At 34.1% G+C, this 22064-nt stretch overlaps 1 protein-coding gene across 6 annotated transcripts in view; it reads left to right on the top strand.

Moving 5' to 3' along the window:
- The window catches only part of TMEM117 (transmembrane protein 117), a 548703-nt gene that overhangs the window by 302258 nt on the left and 224381 nt on the right, over positions 1-22064 (top strand). For 4 of the 6 annotated variants that reach the window (XM_509012.8, XM_063785727.1, XM_009425571.5 and 1 more), the window contains one exon: positions 198-297. The exons of the other annotated variants lie outside the window; for them this stretch is intronic. In XM_509012.8, the coding sequence (XP_509012.2) occupies positions 198-297 (100 nt within the window). The remainder of the gene's footprint in view (positions 1-197; positions 298-22064) is intronic. 6 annotated transcript variants of the gene reach the window in all.

Raw genomic sequence — 22064 nt, 5'->3', positions numbered from 1 at the left:
TTCAAGTATAATTGAAAATGACCCAGACACCCTGAGAGCTCTTCTTAGACTTCCAGATTTGTAAGCATATGTGATGGGACAAGAGCCAGACAGCTTGTTGAGAATGGGAGAAGTCCCTTTGCCTGTTGCTGAACCAGAAAGCCTTAACTGTATGACTCTCTGAGTCCGGACAATGTCTTGTGTGTTTGTTTCCACAGAGCATATATCATTACAGACTATATGGGCATCCGAAATGAAAGTTTCATGAAATTAGCTGCAGTAGGGACCTGGATGGGGGACTTTGTCACAGCTTGGATGGTAAGAAAATTTTAACTTCACCCATTTCAAACATCAAACGGAAGACATGTTCACAGTGTTGGACAGACACTGCTTTTGATGATGTAGAGTAAAATAATTACCTCTCTTTGAGTGAAACAAATTTATGAGTAAAGATAATTCCAGAGATTATATCCAATATCTGTGGACCTCAGAAAAAAAATCAATGCAATTAGAATACAAGTAATGGCACTCCACCAGAATCTGTCGATCTATCTATCTATCTATCATCTACCTATCTAAACACACATGTATGTTTGAGCATATAAACATATACAGTCATAACATTAATAGAAATTCTCCCTGTGAAGTTATAAATAATTTTGTTTGTCTAAATAATTTTGGCTTTTTCTTAAGGCATGTACAATTTTCAGGTAAGGAATGTGGTCTGGCCTGTCTCAGAAGACCATATGAAATATTTTTTTTAGCAATTTAAGAAATCGTTTTCTACATTTATTTTCCTCATTGGAACTACTAATATAATGGTAACTGAGTTCTGAGTATTATCTCTTTTAATCTCTTTTGTATTTTCTTACTCCTTGTTACTATAAGCCTGGAACAAACAGACAAACATGTCTCCTGCTGAGCTCATCTGTCAATAAAGTATCTTCTGTTTTTAATCATTGGGTTAAAATTTAAAGATAGCATGTTGCTAGAAGGCTCTGGGTTCTATAAATTTATGAGAGACTCACAAAATGCAAAGAGCATAACTCCCATAAAAATGGAGCACTTCATTAATACCGTTCATAAATGCAGTTGATTCTAATTACCTTTGTTAGTCTATTCACTTGAAAATGAGGAGATATACCAGAAGGCAGATAATGCCTGACTCAAACAAGACTTGGCATGGACATGTCCCTGCAGATATGTCCCAGATATTGTAGGTAGATATTGTAGGTAGGAACAAAAGAGTTCCTGCCATTTCTATTGATTGCTTCTTACCTGGAACAGGTGCTTTCCAGGATCAGGAAGCAGTTGTAGCTTAACTGCTCCTACTGAGAACATCCAGGAAGAGTATCAAGTAACTACCAAAGGGTTTGTATGGCCTGTTTTTGAGCCTCCACCTACCTCTATTGATTTTTAGAATGTTAACAGAACAGATTACTGTATGGATTCTATTCCATTAACTTTAAAATGTAAACTTGAAAAATGATTTATTTGTAATCTCTAGAAATAGCAATTAGAATAAGCTAGACATTGAGAACAGGCTGCCTCACGTGAAAAATTTCTTTTTTCCGGGCCGGGCGCGGTGGCTCACGCCTGTAATCCCAGCACTTTGGGAGGCCGAGGCGGGCGGATCACGAGGTCAGGAGATCGAGACCAACCTGGCTAACACGGTGAAACTCCGTCTCTACTAAAAATACAAAAAATTAGCCAGGCGTGGTGGCGGGCGCCTGTAGTCCCAGCTACTCGGGAGGCTGAGGCAGGAGAATGGCGTGAACCCGGGAGGCGGAGCTTGCAGTGAGCCGAGATCGCGCCACTGAACTCCAGCCTGGGCGACGGAGCAAGACTCCGTCTCAAAAAGAAAAAAAAAAAGAAAAATTTCTTTTTTCCATTGGAAAAAGCTTTTTAGGAGGAGATACATAAACTTTGAAAAACGTAACTTCCTTGAAATTTGAGGGGATGTTTAAAAAAATTTTTGACATTAATTATGCATCGTGATTTTGACATCACTTTGTGGCAAATCTGCTTAATAAGATGGAAAAGATAACTAGATTAAGAGTCCAGGAATTTGAAGTATCTGACCTGACCACCTATGGTTCGACCTTCCACAAATAATGAACAGTTCTCGGAGGCTCAGTTTGCAGATTTATCAAATAGGATTAATAGTTCCTTCCTGTGTTACATATTTTCTGTAAAGCTTAAATGTGTGGCCCTGTGATGTGACTTAAAATGCTAACGTATAAGGTAGACATAAGTGCTTCATTGTGCACATTGTGGGGCTTCTCATCACTTTAGCTTGGCTCAGTCCTTTGAGGGGATGGCAAGGGCCAAGTCATTGATCCAAACCTCAGGATGCCTAGACTTTCTGAGCCCCATAAGTGTGAGCAGCCCACCTTATCCCAGGCCTGGGGTCCAGAGTGTCTGGAGTTTATTTCAATCGCCAATGCTGCAGGAGGCTAAGATGATATGGTACATTGCTTCCTGACTTTTTTCTTATACTGAACCTGACAAAAGTTAGAGGAGAAACAATGAACCAGCAGGACCTAGGAGCTGAAGTTTGCAGGCTCATGCCAGCCATTTATTACATAAATCATTTTCTTTTCCACTATGGCAACATTGTTTGTTTCTAACCCAATTCTATCCAATTCTTCCCCAGCCATTTCTTCAAGATGTTGCTTTCTGTACCATATACAGCTCTGCCTCTCTTTATTGGTTCATCATTATTATTTTTTAAATTAGCATTTTTTCTTTTTTAACCATAGGGAGGGGTCCAATTGCTGCAGCACCCTTAGGAGGAAAATGCATGGTAGAGTTTTGACCAAAGACCTTTAACCCTTCCTGGTTGGATTTCTATTCTGCACTTGTCTGCCGCTTTCATCTGGCTAAGGGGAGTACAAATAATTCCACAGTTCAGCCTGTGATCTTTGTCTCCTTTCAAGGTCTGGCTGACCTTCATAGTTTCTTCTAATTTTACTGCTTTAATGTCTTATATTTCTACTGGCTAACCTGATAACTTCACTTTTTTCTATATGAAAGATTACTGCTACATCACAGAACTAAGACTGGATTGAGAGTCAAGAAAACCGTGTTCTAGGTTGAACCTCACAATGTGATCTTAAGTCACCTAACCCCCTGGGGCCTTTCTGTAAGCTGGAAGAGAATCCAAAGTCTCTTTATGCTATGTTATATGAAACATTGACCTTTCCACATTAGACACAGGGATAGAAATAGCAAAGGAAATACCAAGTGCTCCTGATTTTAAAATACAGTCACACAGGGAGGATTCCCAGACACATCATTTCTATTCCCATTTCTATTCACTGATTGGGCAGTGAGTTTCTGTATAAATATTTATATGTCTACATATGTGTATATTGATAACATTTAAAAAAATAATATTTTCCCTCATGAGAGAAGTCTAACATAGCCTTGACCTTCATCTGTCTATAGGATTCTCATCGTGAAATGAATATCAATGATGAGGGTGACTGTCATGGAAAAGCAACTATTTACATTAACAATCAAAGTGTGTCTTTTATATATTTCTGAAATGGAGGATTTTTCTTTTATGGAAATAATTCAAAACTTTTTTATAGTTTTAAAAGGCATATCAGTATTAATGTGATCCAAAGATAAGGATGGTGTCAACCAATATGAGAAGTATCTTTGGCCCTCACATTACAGAGCTTCAAGCTCTACTGGGTCCAATTTCTTAGGCAGCTCTGACTTTTCCTGGCTCTGTGGTACTCCCCATGCAGAGGACAAGAGATACATAACTCAGGGTTAAGGGTACTAATTCTTTTGTCAAATAGGTTTTTAAAATAGGTTAATATGTAAGAAATACGTAAAGTGCTGAGTGATGTAATCCACATTGAGCTGGGTCTTTGCTATGGGCAGGATCAGAGAAAAGCTCTGTCATGAAGCTGTAAATAAAACAACATGGGGTGTCTCACGAGACACCATTTCCAGGTATCCACCTATGTGCCCGTGCACTGTGCCATTAAGTCAGAAGCTGGAGGAGAGTTGGCCAGTTCCATATCACATTACCCCAGTTTTGCCATTGCTGCTTCAGCTTCTGATGAGGTCTAAGGTGGCAGGGGATTCCAAGGACATCATGATGGCACTTGCTTCTGCCCTTAATTTAATGCCAGAGAGAAGAAGCACTTCTGCTGATCTATGCCTAATAATCCCCTGTTCTAGCCCCTGGTACATCCTGTTCTAGTTGCTTCCATCTTACAGAAGTAAATGGTATGACTCACAATAGAATCAGGGCATCAGACTCCAGGTTTGAGGTTCTTGTTGGGGTGAGGGGTATAGATAAGGTAAAACTGAGCCATGACCTAAGAAGACAACTCTAGGCCGGGCGCGGTGGCTCACACCTGTAACCCCAGCACTTGGGAGGCTGAGACGGGTGGATCACTTGAGGTCAGGAGCTCACCAGCCTGGCCAACATGGTGAAACCCCATCTCTACTAAAAATACAAAAATTAGCTGGATATAGTGGCACATGCCTGCAATCCCAGCTGCTCAGGAGGCTGAGGCAGCAGAATGGCTTGAACCTGGGAGGCGGAGGTTGCAGTAAGCTGAGATTGTGCCACTGCACTCCAGCCTGGGTGATAGAGCGAGACTCTGTCTCAAAAAAAAAAGAAAAAGAAAAAAAGACAATTCTGTTAGCCAACACTGAAGTCATCATAAAGCATCCTTCATCCTGAAAACCATATACTGTGTGTATCAACTTCTAACAGTCACAGGACATTGCATGGCTTTAACATAGTAGCCCTAGGATTATCTGTCGGAATTTATGTATATGTGCCACTACTAGCAAAGGCTTTACCATAAAGTGATGTTGTAGACACATAAAACAGGAAAAAGTCAGTTTAGTTGTTTGCCAGTTGGCTTTACTTTTATTTAAGGCATTTATAGTGACCGTCTCTTTATAAAATTATGTGTGATTTTTAATGGACTTTTTTTCCCCTTGAAAGTTGGAGTTTCATTAGAGCCAGACAAGCTTAACCACTAAAAATGCTTTTGGATTAATAAAACATAGCCTTTGTAGTTGGAATATAGTAAGAAATAAGTTGTAATTTTTGCTGAATTATTTCTCTGTATTGAGGATCTAGCAAGAATATGATTTTAGAAAAAATGTGTTGATTTTAGAAAAAAGGTATTTTTTAGAAATATATTTTACCTTTCTATTTTAACTGTGTCTATTTTATGTATAAGTACTGCAATATCTGTCTAAATATTTGAGTGACAATTTTTGCTGTCTTATTTTTCATACACTTTGTATTTTTTCAGAGAGATTTTATCATTAATATTTATACTGCTATTATCTTTGCTTCAAAAGACTGTTCATACTAGTTAAGAGAAAAAGTTAAAAACTCTTCCTGACTTGACTAGAAGCTTCTTGAGGGGAGTTACAATGTCAATAATATTTATAATTATATTCCTAACACCCAACACAGAACCAGGTATAAAATAGGTGCTCAAGAAATATTTATTTAAAGAATAAATAGATCATAACAGCACATAAGCACTGTTTCATTTCTTTTTTCTGGTTCAGTTTTGTGACTTATTATTGTAAAATGAGCATTCTAGAATCCTATAAAGGTGGAAGGAGGTCAGCTATATTGTTCAGGGTATCATATATATTAACCCTGCTTTGCTCCTCTCCCTACCCCACCTCAACCAGGCTATGCACTTCTTCACACTAAATTTGTTCCCAGAACCACAGGGACACATGCTTGTGAACACTCTTGAATGGAAGTGATGAATTGCTAGTGTAAGTCTCCCAAAATGGTGATGTCATTCTTGAGTGTAAATGGCAAAGAGTATAAAGAAAAGATTGAGCTCTGCAGATCCTGCCAGTGCATTCTTTGAATGGTCATTACTGCTCTCAGTGGCACTGTGTTGATCCCAGCTCTGGGGCAGAAGGAAGCTGGGTTGAGATATGTCCCTTGAGTCATGTGAGCAAGAAGAGATTACTACATAAGATAGAAAATTGGTTAAATTTCAGTGGACAGAGAGAATTAAAGAATGGCATATACTTGAGAGTAAATACCATTACATCAAGGGTTAATATTCATTTACAACTCTAGAACAGAATAGAGGGAGGAAATATTTCTGCAGTGTTTGAGCATAAAGTATTCCTTCTAGCTTAAATATAGATAATATGAAATAAAATTTATAATTATATAAACATACAACCTAAAATGTGGTGATGTTTTTAATTGTCGTTTTATGCTTATTGCACACTTATTTAGGAAAGGAGTTAACTGTTTGTGTTATTTTCATTTTATCAAGTTAAAAATAGTTTAGTTCAAAATTTTCTAGTTTATACATGTCACTATTTTGTGGACTATTTCACAAACACTAAGTGTGTGAATGAACAGTAACCTGGAATATAACCAACATCTAGCTTGTTATTCTGTCTGGAATTGATTTTGACAATGCATATTATAATCAGTGCCAATTTTCTAATTATTTCTCTTCTACTGATGTTTCAAAATGACAGAATAAGAAGCATAATTGAATTTGATTTAGCACTTGAAATAAAGTAGCAATAACAGTTTTATTGAACTTCATAATAGAAAAAAAATTTAAACCATGAAACTTGGAATAGAAGGCCAGGATGAGCAAACTCATTGAACACATGTATATGAGAAATGGAAGGGTGCAAACCAGATATTTAGCCATGGGAGCTGGACCTAAGAGCTGAACATTCCTCTGGGTCTTTCTCTTTTGCTGTCTTTCTCTGCCTGTTCATTGGAACCATTTTGACCTCAACCTACCCCTGATTAGTTAACCTCATGTTTGGTACATTCGTATGTTCCATTTCATTACTTATACAGTGAAAATACAAACTGGATCAAGCATTTAATTAATACACTAACTTTCTATAAAGATTTCGTGTTATGTGAGGTTCTCTAAGAAAAAAAGCATGCATCAGGGATTTAGGGGCACAAGATTTAAAGAGGAAGTACTCTTGGGGAATCTGTAAGAGATGAGAGAAACAGGAGAGAGAAAGAGAAGGAGGCAAGCAAAGATATAGTTCTATGGTGTCACATAAAGTCTGCCCTCAGCCTGATCTCCTGGGCCTGTGCTCTTGGGCAATGGAGTGCTCCAGTAGGTCAAGAGGTTGTGAGTGGGACACCAACATGGACCATCGCACAGACAAAACCCAAGGACGGCAGATTTAGTGGCACCCATACTTGCCAAAAAAAATTAATAATAATCAGTTTGTTTGATCATTTCATTGAAGCAAAGAGCATAAAAGGGAAATTATTTTTTGCATTTCCTTTTTGCTCATTAGGAAGTTTCGAGGGAAGTAAATGTGGTCATTTTGCTTTTGCATGTATAAATATTTTAATGTCTCTATAAATATTTTAGCTTTGTGTTTCATGTTCCTTCAAAATAATAAGTTCCAGCTAAAAAATTAATAAGGCAGGAGAGTCTAACTTCCTGTGTTCAGATAGCATCCTAAATGATGATCAAGAGTCTTTTAATTTTCATGACTTTTGGAATTAAAAAAATAGAATATGACCTGGAATAAAAAAGGATTTCCGGGTAAAAAAGGTTGTACTATAATGTATAGACACTTAAGAACAGAGGCACAAATTCTGGCTTTCACTGTAAGTCTCCTAATGCCAATGCCCATCAAAATATCAAATAATTCCATAGTATGTGATAGGTATATGTATGCAATTTATATTCATTTATTAAAAATTTATGGAAGATAAATTTTATATTCATATTCACCAAGAATATGAAAGGCACCTAGGAAAATTCACCTAGGTATTGAATGAACTACATTAAGATATGAAAGAAACTGAGGACATCTCTTATAGAAAGACATTCCCACCAGAGACAGGGGATGCTCATTTTTCATCTTTTTCATCCCCAACTTAGTTTCAGCTTCTTCCAATTCCATTATACTTTATTTCTATTACTTAGTTTATACTTCCTCTAGTTGGGTACCTCCTTTGTCCACATATTCTTTATGATTTTTCTAACGTAAAGTTCTGCACCTTTTTTTTCGATGGAATTTTCTTTTTTTTTTCATTATTATTATTATACATTAAGTTTTAGGATACATGTGCACAACGTGCAGGTTTGTTACATATGTATATATGTGCCATGTTGGTGTGCTTCACTCATTAACTCGTCATTTAGCATTAGGTATATCTCCTAATGCTATCCCTCCACCCTCCCCCCACCCCACAACAGTCCCCGGGTGTGATGTTCCCCTTCCTGTGTCCATGTTTAAAGCAGTATTTATCCACCATTTACCTGAAGAACTTTGAATAAAGCCCAGGAGGCATTGATACTTGATTTTTTCCTCTTTGAAAGTCAATGATATAATGAAATGAGAGCTGGCTGTTAATATAGGCTCATATTAGAACTTGAAAAAAGAAGCTATGTGCTTTTTAGTAGTATGTTTAGGAGTTGGATGGCTCCCTTAACATTTCTTTCACCTTTTATTTAGTGCCTCTTGTGGGCCGAGAACTATTCTAAATACACATATTTAGAATAATGTTTATATATAATATATATCGTATTATATTTAATATATTATATATTATAATATATATTTAATATTATTTAATATATAATATATATTATAAACATTATATATTATAATATTATATTACATTATATATTATATAAATATAAGTATATATTTATATATAAACATTATTATAAATATAATATATATTATGTTTAAATATGTAATATATATGATATTAATCATATATTTATATTATAGATATATATTTATATTATAAACATAAATATATAATATATAATGTAAATGTATATTATATATTTATATTATTTATATATTTATATTTACATAATATATATAAAAATAAATTTATATAATATATATAAAAATAAATTTATATAATATATATAAAAGTAAATTTATATAATATATATAAATATAATTATATTTATATATTATAAATATAATTATATTTATAATATATAAATATGAATATAATTATATTTATGTATATAAATATGAATATAATTATATTTATAATATATATTATAAATATAATTATATTTATAATATATTATAATATAATATAATATAATATATTATAAATATAATTATATTTATAATATATATTATAAATATAATTATATTTATAATATATAATTATAAATATAAAATGTATAATCATATTTATATTATATATAATTATATTTATAATATTTATATTATATATAAATTTATATATTTATATATAATATTTATATATAAATTTATATATTTATATATAATATTTATATATAAATTTATATATTTATATATAATTATGTTATATATAAATTTATATATTTATATATAAATTTATATTATATATAAATTTATATATATATTATATTTATATTATATATAAATTTTTATATTTATGTATATTTATATTATATATAAACTTTCATATCTAATATTCATATTATATATAAATTTTTATCTAAATTTTTATCTAATATTTATATTATATATAAATATATATCTAATATTTATATTATATATAAATATATATCTAATATTTATATTATATATAAATATATATCTAATATTTATATTATATATAAATATAATATCTAATATTTATATTATATATAATATTTATATTATGTATATAATATTTATATTATGTATATAATATTTATATTATGTATAAATATGTAATATTTATATTATATATAAATTAATATATGTAATATTTATATTTATGTAAATTTATATATATAATATATTATATATAAAGTTATATATAATATTGATATTTATATAAATATTATATATAATATTGATATTTATATAAATATATACTATATATAATATAAATATATTTATATTTATATTATATTTATAATGTATATAATATAAATATAAATATGGTGTCACATAAATATATATACATTATGTTTATATGAATATAATGTATGTATTATATTTATATAAATACAATATATACATTATATTTATGGAACCATTTTGACCTCAACCTACCCCTGATTCATTAATTATATTCTTAAGTATATATTTATATATACTTAAGAATAGTGCATACACACACACACACACACACACACACACACACATATTTTAGAATCATCCTGGGCCTGCAGGAGGTGCTAACTAAAAGGTAAAAGAAATGTTCAGGGGAGTCATTCGACTAATTCCAGAAGTACTACAAAAGAAGCACATAGCTTCATATTTCAAGTTCTAATCTCAGCTAATATTAATGAGTACTCATTTTATTGTATCATTAACTTTATATCAGATACATACTGATTTTCCATCCATAAAAACCCTGAAATAGGTGGAGACACTGAAGCTTAGGAGGTTAAGTGTCTTGCCCTTGCCCAAGTTCACACAGATACGGCAGTATGAATGGCAGAACTTGGAATATAACCCAGGCAATCTGGTTCCAAAGTTTTTATTGTTTTCACATACTATTCTGATAAACTGAATAATTTTCTTGCAAATATTTAATAGTAGATCTTAATCCAATATGGCATATAGACATAGATTTTGGTTCAATTTTTTTTTCTGCTTACATGTCAACTGAATTTGTTGAATTTTGTCATCAGATGGGGGAAGTGAGTATATTTTTAGGCACGAAATGATATAACCATCACGTCTCAGCCAAACTGTTGATTTTCAACTTTAGAAAATTCCTAAATTCCTATATTCCTATTCCCTTTTGATAAAGATGGTGGAAAGCATCTCATTTCTGGAATGGGAAAAAAGTAAAAGAATAAGTTTTATCTTATTATTGTTTAAGATAGATATTGCAGTTCCTGGTTACTTAAGTGCTAAGTGTTTTTATGAAATTGCTATTCTTTAGCAGTTGTTTGCTCCGCGGATTTTTAGAGCAGTAAAGTTTTTTATATTCATAGAGTATGCCACATTTTTAGTTAAACGTGTTTTAACCATATTTAGTTAAACATCAGAAAGAGATTTATAGCAATGAAGTATCTTGTATTTATGCTTTATTGTTGTTGCTTCATAAAAGCTTCATTATGTTTCAAGAGATTAAAGTAATTTGAGTGAACACAGGGAATACAATATTTGATAAGAAATGATTAAGTAAGAGTTTTCCTAAAACTAAGTTTGGGATATATTCTTCTCTTATATATCTGAAAGCTGATTAGGAAATAAATAACTTCTTTTTTTCCTGGCTGACAAAATATGTTAAGCTTTATCTCAGACCTGGACATGCCTCCACGATCCTTCACTAGTCTACCAAATTGCTCAGTGAAACATCTTAAGTAGCTTTTGGAACATGATATTGCATAAGGAGTCAATTAAGCATGCAACAGCAATAGAAATTACTGGTCAAGTGTAAGATCAAATAAATATCTCTGCCATTTCCAAAGATATCAGTTAAAACAGAAGATAAAGTCCACATCAATAGTTTCTTAAATGCTATAGACAAGGACTCACAAAAAGAAAGTAGGACACCACGTGGGCCATGTTAAGAATTCCAAATTGTTCTTGACTACTGACCAGAGGATATATGAGAAGTAATGCCTATGAGTCAAGTGAGTGAGAGTGAGATGAAACAGAAAACCTAGAGAGAAGCCATCTGTTTTCATTGAAAGAACAGCACCTCTCGTAAAGATTTTAAAATACATCATAAAAATACTATGAACCTGTAGCTATTGAAGAAAAATGAAACCTAATAATTTTCAAAACCCAAGTGCTTTTTTTCTTATGTTGTAATTATCCTAATTTCTCTTTGACATTTTCAGTTTGAACGAAAAATCATAGAATCAAGGAAGATTTTTGGCAAATCTAAGTTGCAGTTTGAAAAAAAAAGAAGCATTTTATTTTACTTAAATAAAATTTAGCAAAGTGAACCAGTTTTCCCCCAAACAATATGCTATATATCTAAAAAAAAAACCCCTTGTTTTGATTATATGATTTTTTTTAAAAAAATAAGCAGAATATTTATTCCTGGTACTTCTGCATACTTTACTTTCTTAGCCCTACAAGTCTCTATCGTAATGCCATTGCTATCTTTCTAAAATTGGTGACACCTTCAATTGACTATCTCTGTGGACCATATCTTTGAGAACATGTTTTTTCTGGTGTCAAGGGATTTGTGAAGTGCAGAGCTTATACAAATAAATGAGGAATAGTCCAAATTTATTTTTGCTACTATTTTTGTCCAAATATTTCTTAAGATAATCATCTCTTTCCTCCATTCAGCCACCTTTTTGCAACAAACATTTTGAGATAACAAAACTCATGAAATAAGGTATTTGTATACATAGTTTTTAAATATTTTATCAAATTTTGATGTTGCAAAATTACAGACCTTTGGTATTCCAAAACCCCACTGAGGGTCTCTCTTACTTCTTCATGAATCTATTCACTTAACAAATATATACAAAACACATGTAAAGTCATAACAAATTAGTAAGGAGTAAACATTGGACTGTATTAAATATGGTAAAAATTGAGTCAAAATACCATTGCATTTGAAGTTAACTTTCTCTTATTAATCTCTCAATGGTCTTGTTCCAGCCAGCCCCTCCCTAGACTTGCTGGTTTGGCAAGTGGTCATGCTGTGTATAATTTGTTCTGCAATACCTTTGGGTCTGTTCAAATCTTACCAACCATGTTTCAGTAGCTTAAGTCATCAGTTTGTGGTGAGGTCTTAATGAGTGACAGTGGCTTTCTCTGTTAAACTTGCATAAATAATAAATACCAGCATTGCAAATTCAAATGCCCTCAAGGCCAGGCTCATCTAGTAAAAGTGTGAAACATCTGGTATGAGATAAAAGGGTCTGTGAGGAGTTGAGGGGAGCTGCGTTGAACCAGAGATCGTGTTTCTTGTAAAGAAGCATTAAAATTCAGTTTACAACAAAAATATCACTAATGCAAAGTAGGATATAACTTCAGCAGAAATTCTGCCCTTTGGTCACCTGACAGGGAGTCCTGCTTTGTGCTTTTTAAACAGGGCACATTAATCTGGAAACTGATTATGGTATGAATGTTGCAAGAACAGCACAGCACAGGGCATGAGTTTGGGACAGGTGCCATGTTGTAATGTCTCTATCACACCCTTAAACTTATCCATCCTGTAAAAGGTTGGTTCTCCCTGTTCTGTCCACTAAAATTCAGGGGAGACAAGGACTGTCTGCATGTTAATCATAGCTGATAAGAACAACCGGAATCTTTGTACTGCTTAGCACTAATTCCACCCAAACATTTAAGGCTCAAGCAGGCAAAAAGCATTTTCATAATAACACTTACTGAAGTGTTAATTAAATGCTTGTTATAGTAGTCAGGTTAGCCCTTACCAGCATGGATTCAGAGAGACCTCAAGATCATGCTGTATTTGTTGACTAACTTACTAGCTTTAGTTTCTCATCAGGAAAGTGTGTGCAGATGCGTACTTAATATGCATTGTGGAAATCTTAAATGAATACAAATATCATTAAGCTGTCAATATTTGTAAATCTCTTAAGCAGTTTATATATAGATTTAGGGAACAGAGCTTATTGTTTAGTTGGGTGCTCTAATCAGTTTTTACCTGAATTTCATAAGGCTGTGATTCCCAAACTTGTCTGCATACTGGAATCACCTGGGAAGTTTCAAAGACTACTGATGCCTGTGTCTCACTCTGGGATAGTGGTTTAACTTGTCTGCATGTAGTCTGGGTGTTGGAATGTTTAAGAGATTCCTAGAGATTCTAAAATGCAGAAAAATGCAGGGACTGTTTCTCTAAGGTGGTTCCAGGAAGTTTGGCATGGGAACATTTGGACATATTCTATGTCAAAATCAGATATTATGGGGTCATACTTATCAGATATTAAGGTTGAAGAGAAACCAGGAGAAAGAATCTTTTGGTGCTGGAAGACTATACAACAAGCAGGCATGAGGGTAAGATGGATATGAAGAGGGTTGGCTTTCTTTTTGGGTTGCAGCACCCCAAGGGCCTGTACATTGCCACAAGGCAATATAAGTGCTCAGTAAATGTTACCTAGCCTCCAGAGTTAAGTCTAGAACTTGCTGTGGGATTCTTACAGAGCAACTTTGACTCTGGGTTCCTTTTGATGCTCACAGTGTATTCCCCTTTTCCCAAGGCTATATTCTACCATCCTTCATGGAAAACCTGACAGATGTTACTATGCCCAGGCTTTGGCTCAGATAATATTTAAGTTTTCCTCTCTCTAGTTATCAGGACAAGCACGCCAGCCCACCGCTTTCAGTTCATAATATGAAGAACAATCCTTTTATAATTTTGCCTATTGCAATAAAGTGTCATCTACATCAACTTTCTTCTGATACCTGCCCACCAGCAAATGACCTGCTCCGCCAATTCTTCATGTGCTTTAATTTGATTCTTTACTTCTTATTAAACATTAGTAGGTATTGTTGCCATTTGCTCAGGGGGTGGCTTATTTTTAGTAATTATTACTTAGAGGATATGGCTGTGAACTGCTGTGAGATAAAAGATAAAGCATGTGGAATTATGACTGCTAATATTGTTAGTGTTACTTAATTTAAAAAATTACAGTGTTTCATACATTAGAACATCTTAAAATATCGTTCTCAATTTGGATTTTCTGAATGAAGACTTTTTACTAATTTTAACATCTTTTTATTGTTGCTCTAGTGTCATTTCCAAAGCTTAGCCAAACAGGAACTGATACCAAGACTGTATAATCACTATTTTACATAGCAGCCTTTTTAAAAAAATAATGAGGTCGGCTGTAAGTAGGTCACTCTGAATTATAAATATACGTGATGTTAGTGTTATGTCATTTTACAATTTTCTCTGCTTATAGAAATTAAAATATGAATTATATGAATTATGTGATGAAAACACAATAAAAAGTTTGTGTTCTGTAAGGAATGCTTATATGTTAGGTATACTTTTCAAAAGATGGTAAGACAGTCTTGAGCAGGCAAATCATAGTCCCATTTATTAAAATAAGTGATGAAAAAGAAGTATTGAGGAATGCAAAACTTTAAAATATAATCTTGACTCAAAGTAGATAATTTGAGTTTTGCCATAAAACTTTGTCTCATAATTTTCCATCCTGATGAGTTCTGAGTTCTAAAGTCTATGAGTATTTGAGGCAAAAATTAGATACTCATCCAAATAGTTTTCTTGTGTATACTTTTAGTCCTGCTTATTTTAGTAGAGTCCAAGTAGCAGATTTTATTAAAGTATGAATGCTATATTCTCTAAAATGGATTATATGCAGAAAAACATGAAGGAAAGGGAGTTTGGGCCAGATATGTAATTCAGGAAGCAAATTTGGGAAGCAGCTGAGTAAAGATGGTATTTTCCTAGTCAGTGACAATTATCAGGACCTCTCCTCTGCGTTATGTTTCCACAACATTTCATTGACTTGTCTATAAAAGTAAAGCTTGGAGTCAATTCAGGTGTGACAACAAAAGAATTCAATAGTAAACCCAGGGGAATCATAAAGGCAAGTGCAGATTTTAATTCGAAAGTTTTGACAAAACAGCTGCTCAAGGACAACAACTTTTGATGTGAAGTGGATCCTGACAGAAGCTCAGATCCCTGATATTTCAGTCCTGTTCATTTGTCAACATAAAGGCGAGATAGTGTCTTATGGGATTAAGCAAACTCCATGGCTAAAAATATAGTTTGACATTTCTTGAAAGCACTTGACAAGCCTCCACACAAAATTATATTAGTATTCTTTTCAGCTGAGAGACAATTTTTAAGGGAGTCTGAGTTCTATTATTCAAATTCAAATTTAATCTTTGGTTGCCATGGCATCTTAAAAAATTTAATCATATATTGTTGGGGTTTAAATGTTGGGTCTAGGGTGTTTTAGTACAGTTGGAAAATAACAAACTCTAGAAACATTATTGCAAAAATTAAATTGCATTTGGGAACTTTAAAAAAAAATAGCAGCCCTGAAAAAGTCAATTACAAAGATTTTACACAATAGGAATTCTACACAATAGGAAAGTGATTATTGACCATGTTGTCAGTGGCCATCAGTGTCTGCCCTGGTCTTTGGCATCCTTGCTGTGGTACAGCTGGCTGGCAGATTGTAGCTAATGTGCAAGTAGAGAAGAAAGGTGAGGAGGAGCAAGGGTTGCAGAATACAAGATGCCAGCAGCCTCAGAGACTGGGGTGATGCATGTTTGATGTTTAGTGCTGGGAGGAAGAAATCTGCAGAGAATTTCTGTGGTACTGGGCTGATTGGAGATGGGGGCGGCAAATGGAAAATATTTTATGGGTAGGTAATTATATTGGTTCTGAGATAATATTTCAGCAGCAGAAATGGTGAATGGCAATCCTTAATCACCAAATGTTGCAGCCATGGGAAGTGGAAGGCTGAGTTTGAAAGTGTTAAGTCTTCTTCAGATGGAATATCTGTTACTGCCTTAAAATCTCTGTCTTCTTAGCATTTCCTTTCCTTTGAAAAAACATTATTTGCCAGCTTGTTGGACTCTAGCTCTTGTTCTGTTTACCTACAGGGAAAACAGACTGCAGTGTCCAACAGCATTATTTACTCTTTAAAGACTTTTTTTTTTTTTAACCAAAAACTGCAGATGGTTTAGTTTTCTAAAACAAATGCAAAGGTGTGAATGGTTAATCAAGCTGAAACAATTGCAGAGCTGTGCTTTTGAAAGCTTACCAAATGCCAGCCTCACTTTTGATGTTAGCATTTTTTTTCCTAAACAGTGTGTCCATAATTTCTAATGAAGGCTTTGCCCATTCATGCTTGAAATTCATGATAATAATGTGCAGCCAGATAATCACAAGATTTGGTGTCAAACTGTGGGGCATATAATTTCTGCGTGCCTGTGAATTAGCACTGATACCCTAAACATAAGTATATTTATGGTTCTCCGTAAACATGCCATTAAAAGTTAAAATGCTGATAAAATTATTAATTACTTTGTAACTTTGTTGAAAACATCAGCAGAATGAACTTAATTCAGATGGTTCTTGATAATACAAAAAATAATTTTAATAAAGAATCTAAGCTACCAGATGCCTGGTGAGAAACAAAGTGCTGGTGTGGAAATGACAGAGAAGACACAGGAACAAATGTAGGCAATTTAGGATAATGCTCATCTCCACCCAGGTTCCTAGTTTCAAATCAGAGAGAGGATGAAAGCACAAAGACCCTGGCCAAAGGAGGGCTCAGAGAGAAGTGGCAGATTGTAAATTAGCAGGACCCTGCTACTAGCCTGGAAAGCAACATGACATTCCCTGAAGGTATTCCAAGGATAAAAATAAGTACCGAGAATGTGTAGATGTCCAATCCACAGAGAAAGGCTCATGTATTTGTAAGCTGCATTAGCCCTTTTAGATCACCAAGTCAGTTCAGTGGTGTTATATTGAGCATCTAAATTATTTTGTTCATGCATTAAGTAAATTACATACACATCCACATATGTATATATATACACACACATATAACTCACAGAAAAGTTAATATATATCCATATTTCTCTACTTTACCATTTTAAAAGATAAGTGACAAAAGGAAATTACTAGTTACAGTGCAGTACGATCCACCAATGAAGCTTATTTTCAGCAAGAATGCTATTTACTTTATTAAAAATTTGATTTGTATATAATTTTTCAGGAATGTAACTATTGAATAATGTTGGATTTCCTTATACAGTTTAAAAAATTAACTGGGTGTGGTAACTCACACCTGTGATTTCATCACTTTGGGAGGCTCAGGTGGGAGGATTGCTTGAAGCCAGGAGTTTGAAACCAGCCTCACAACATAGCAAGACACTGGCTCCACAAAAAATTTAAAATTAGCTGGGCTCTGTGGTGCATACCTGTAGTCCTAGCTACTAGGGAGGCTGAGGTGAGAGGATCGCTTGTGCCTAGGAGTTTGAGGCTGCAGTGAGCTATGGTTGGTCCACTGCATGCCAGCCTGGGCAACATAGTGAGATCCCGTTTCTAAAAAAAGAAATTACCCTATCAATGCCTTGATCCGTGTTGATGATTTGAAATGAATTATTGTAGCTGCCATAATAATTACAATAGTAATATACAAAATTTGAATCCATGTGCTAAAGCCTGTTCTAAATGTTTTAAACCTATTGATTTATTTAGAGCCAAATGGTATTAGGTATATTATGATTATTTCTATTTTATAGCTGAGGAAGTAGAGGCATTTTGAGTCAAGGTTACACAGCCACTAATTGGCTATAATCATGAAGTGCAGTGAGCACTGGGCAATAGGGTTTTCAGGGATATTGAGTAACATCTCATTTATTTGACATCAAAATACATATTTCTCTTTACTCAATAGTTAACATAAACACAAATTAAACCCTGGAAGTTTGTGACTATAATTGTGTTTTGATGAAATTTTTCTGAAAATTTTTGCGTCTGTTCCTATCTTAATAAACAGAAAATTATAAAGATAACCTATTATATTAATAATGGAAAGAATGTTGAATTTGCATACAGTTGGGTTTAAATCTCAGTTCTGATACTTAGTAATTGTATGACCTGGGTCTTAATTTCCTTATTGGTAAAGTGAACTGATCCCTACATCCTTGTAAGTCACTTAGCATGGAACTTATGTCATGATAGGCTCTCATAAATGCTAGCTATTGCTATTAATTTTATTGCTCCTATTTCCTTAAAAGGAAAGTGAGGGACTATTGCTCACCTTATAGGAGTTTTGCTGATTAAACGAATGGAATTTATATATGCCATTTGTAAATGCATATGTGTGTGACATACCCTAGCACAGTTCTTAGTAATTATCATTCAGTAAGCATATAGATTACATGAATTAATGCAGGCAGAGCACTTAGAATATGCCTGGCATTTAGGAAGGACTTATCACATGTTATCTATTATTATTACCATATGATCATTTTGTTTTGGTATTTCAGTTGGTTGTCCTATTGTACTTATTCCCTATTCTTGGTTTATGGTAGTGGCAAATTAATTAATTAATTAATTTTTATTTCATGGATAGGTGTACCAAGTGACAAGTTGACACTGATCACAAAAATCCATAATTCAGGAAGGTGAGAATTATGTGGTGAGAGAGGTAGTGAGGTCAGATATATATGTTAGTTGAGGCATCTATGGAACATCAAGGTAGAGGAGTATGGTCAGCAATCAGATACAGAAAATAAATTGGACTTTATGCAGTCATTTGGGAATCATCAGAATACGCCTGTTATTTGAAACTACTAAAGTGAGTTTAAAGAATGAGATGCCGTATGGAGCTCCAGAGAACGTGAACATTCTAGAGAACTCCCCAGAAATAAAGATGATGATATATATTTGGAGACATAGAAGAGAACCACAGCAACTTTGGGCACTGTATGTGGACAGAGAATCTGTGGTCCACCCCAGTCTTTAAATGCCTATTCACTTCTACAACAGTTGACATAGTGTCCCTTCTTTAGGCCCTCATGCAAAGTTTGGGGTGGGTGCCACTTCTTGGCCCCACTGTCTCAGCTTCCTCAATTTTCTTCTGCATGAAACCATGCCCTCAGGGTGCATTTTCTCTCCCTCCCCAGACAGAGCTGAATGGTGTTGGACAAAGTAACTCATCTCTGATCTTTTCCAGTAAAACTACTCCCTCATCTGTCACTCAACCTGTCTCTTAGCCCTTCATGCTCTGACCTAATGCATATCCATTAACTGGCTGCTTGGGTTTTCTTGGTTTAGAAGCTTACATAGTCAAAACCTAACACTTTTACAAAGAGTCATTATATCTTGTCCTTTTTCTCCCTCTTCCTTCCAGATGTATCTGTTTACTGTAGCATTAAGACTGAATGAATGAATACATAAATAAGGTTGTAATAGTTATGAGACGGAATGAATACTGATGATGCAGTGGCCTTTGCACTTGTTCCGTTGAAAATGTCTCTGATGTTGTCTTGCCTCCATTTCATAAAAGTAGACTAATAACACATGTAGTTGTGTGACCTTTGGAGTAGGTATTGCATGATGACCTTTCTCAAAATTTATTATTAAATCAAAGATTTTTTAAAAATAGCCTTTTCAAGTGATTTTTGCTCCCTAGGAAAAATCCTAAGAGATGTGATCAGTGTATTTTGACTGGTCACCAACATTGGAAAAATGCATATGCAAAATTCCTACAACACTAACAGGAAGATCAGGCCTTCTGGTCAGCCTCCGTTCTTCTGCCTCACTTAAATGTCTGTTGAAGAGTCTTAAATAAGGGATTTGCCATTTGAAGAAATTGAGCTAGAAAACTTTAGAGATGACTTGCTGCAAAGCTTGCACATTCTTCGGTGGAAGAAAGAATGGTTTAGCAAATCCATAAGATTAGCATTTTAACAGGTATTTCTAGGCACGAGCCACATTTAAGAAGTAAGATTAAAATTCTTCAGTAGTGACTGCATTATTTTTAAATTGCTCACTGAGGCTTTTCAGACCTTCTTAATACCTTTTGTCTACAAGATAATCTCATGACATAACATTTAGGGACATGGAGAACTTTAAAATGCTGTAAAACCTGTTTTATTTTATTTTATTTTTCCAGAACGAGTTCAACATTTATTTAGTAATAATATAAATTTTCTATCTTTAGCTAAGTCTGCATTTCTGAAATGATCTTTTACTGAAGGTATGAAAAGAATCAGGTGGCAGACTTACCTAATGTTAACCAAACTTACCTAAGCATACTTTGCCTTAGAAGCAATAGGTAAGTGTGTGACACTTTGGAAAGCACTGTAATAAAGATTTCTTTTAATCATCATCAGTTTTATTTATGAGACAAAAGAGAATTTGGCCTTGTTTCACTACAGCCAGAATGATGATTAGAAAAATTATTTCACCGAGTCTTCCTAGGATAAAAATGTGAACATCACCAAAATGTACTAATTTTAAGAGCGTTGTTGGATTGCCATTGACTAGCCAGTGTCACAAATGTGACTTCTAAAATATAACATCCTAGGTAGCACCCTGGTTACTTTTTATATTTTAAGACAAACATTGAACCTGCTAATGGCATTTAGAGATTATTGAAGCCACTCATCATAATATGTCAGGTCAACTGGATTTTCCCAAAGTATTTTCTATTTTCATCTAGCATTGAGCCCTATATTGGCAAAACCTCTTTTTTCTCCCTTCCCAGATGAAAGGGATCCTAAAATAAATGGATTGGATCCAAGTGGATCCTGGGGGCCTGGTGCAGGAGCTAGGGTGGGATTGGGATTGGACAAAGCTTTCTCCATCCGCAGTGGTCTTGGAATGAGAAGACTATACCGTGGAATAAGAGAAACCCGAGAGACAGCATAAAGGGGTTGAGACATAAGCCAAAGTCAGAAAAACATACTTCTTTTTTTCTTCAATGAATTTATTAATATCTTATTTTAAATTTATTTAAATAGTTTTTGGGGTAAAGTGGTTTTTGGTTACATGGATAAGTTCTTTAGTGGTGATTTCTGGATTTTGGTGCACCCATCACCCAAGCAGTGTACACTGTACCCAATATGTAGTCTTTTATCCATCACCACCATCCCACCCCTTCCCCTGAGTCCCCAAAGTTCATTTTATCATTCTTATGCCTTTTCATCCTCATAACTTAGCCCCAACTTATAAGTGGTAACATATGATATTTGGTTTTCCATTCCTGAGTTACTTCACTTAGTTTAATGGCCTCCAGCTCCATTCAAGTTGTTACAAAGGCCATTGCAGAAACTATACTTTCACGAGAGGCTGGAAAAAAAACCCTTGTAAAAGGCAACAGTATGGAAATACAGGAACATGAATTTTGAAATGAAAAGAATAGGCTATGAAGATTCTGTAAACCCTGGGATATAATAAGAGGATTTCTGAATTATGGGGGTACAATCTTTGTCTTGATAGAGGGGGCAATTGAGGCAGAAGGTGTGAGCCTGTCAGTACTCTGAGAATCACTTAAACCATGATCTGGATGGTATATTTTGTATTGTTATACAATATTTGTACATACTTATGGATACATGTGATATTTTGATACATGCATGCAATGTGTAATGATTAAATCAGGGTATTTAGGATATCCAGCACCTCTAACATTTATCATTTCTTTGTGTTGTGAACAGCTCAA

The sequence above is a fragment of the Pan troglodytes genome, chromosome 10 (genome assembly GCF_028858775.2).
Source record: "Pan troglodytes isolate AG18354 chromosome 10, NHGRI_mPanTro3-v2.0_pri, whole genome shotgun sequence".
NCBI lineage: Eukaryota > Metazoa > Chordata > Mammalia > Primates > Hominidae > Pan > Pan troglodytes.
This window is presented reverse-complemented; position numbering and strand designations above follow the sequence as displayed.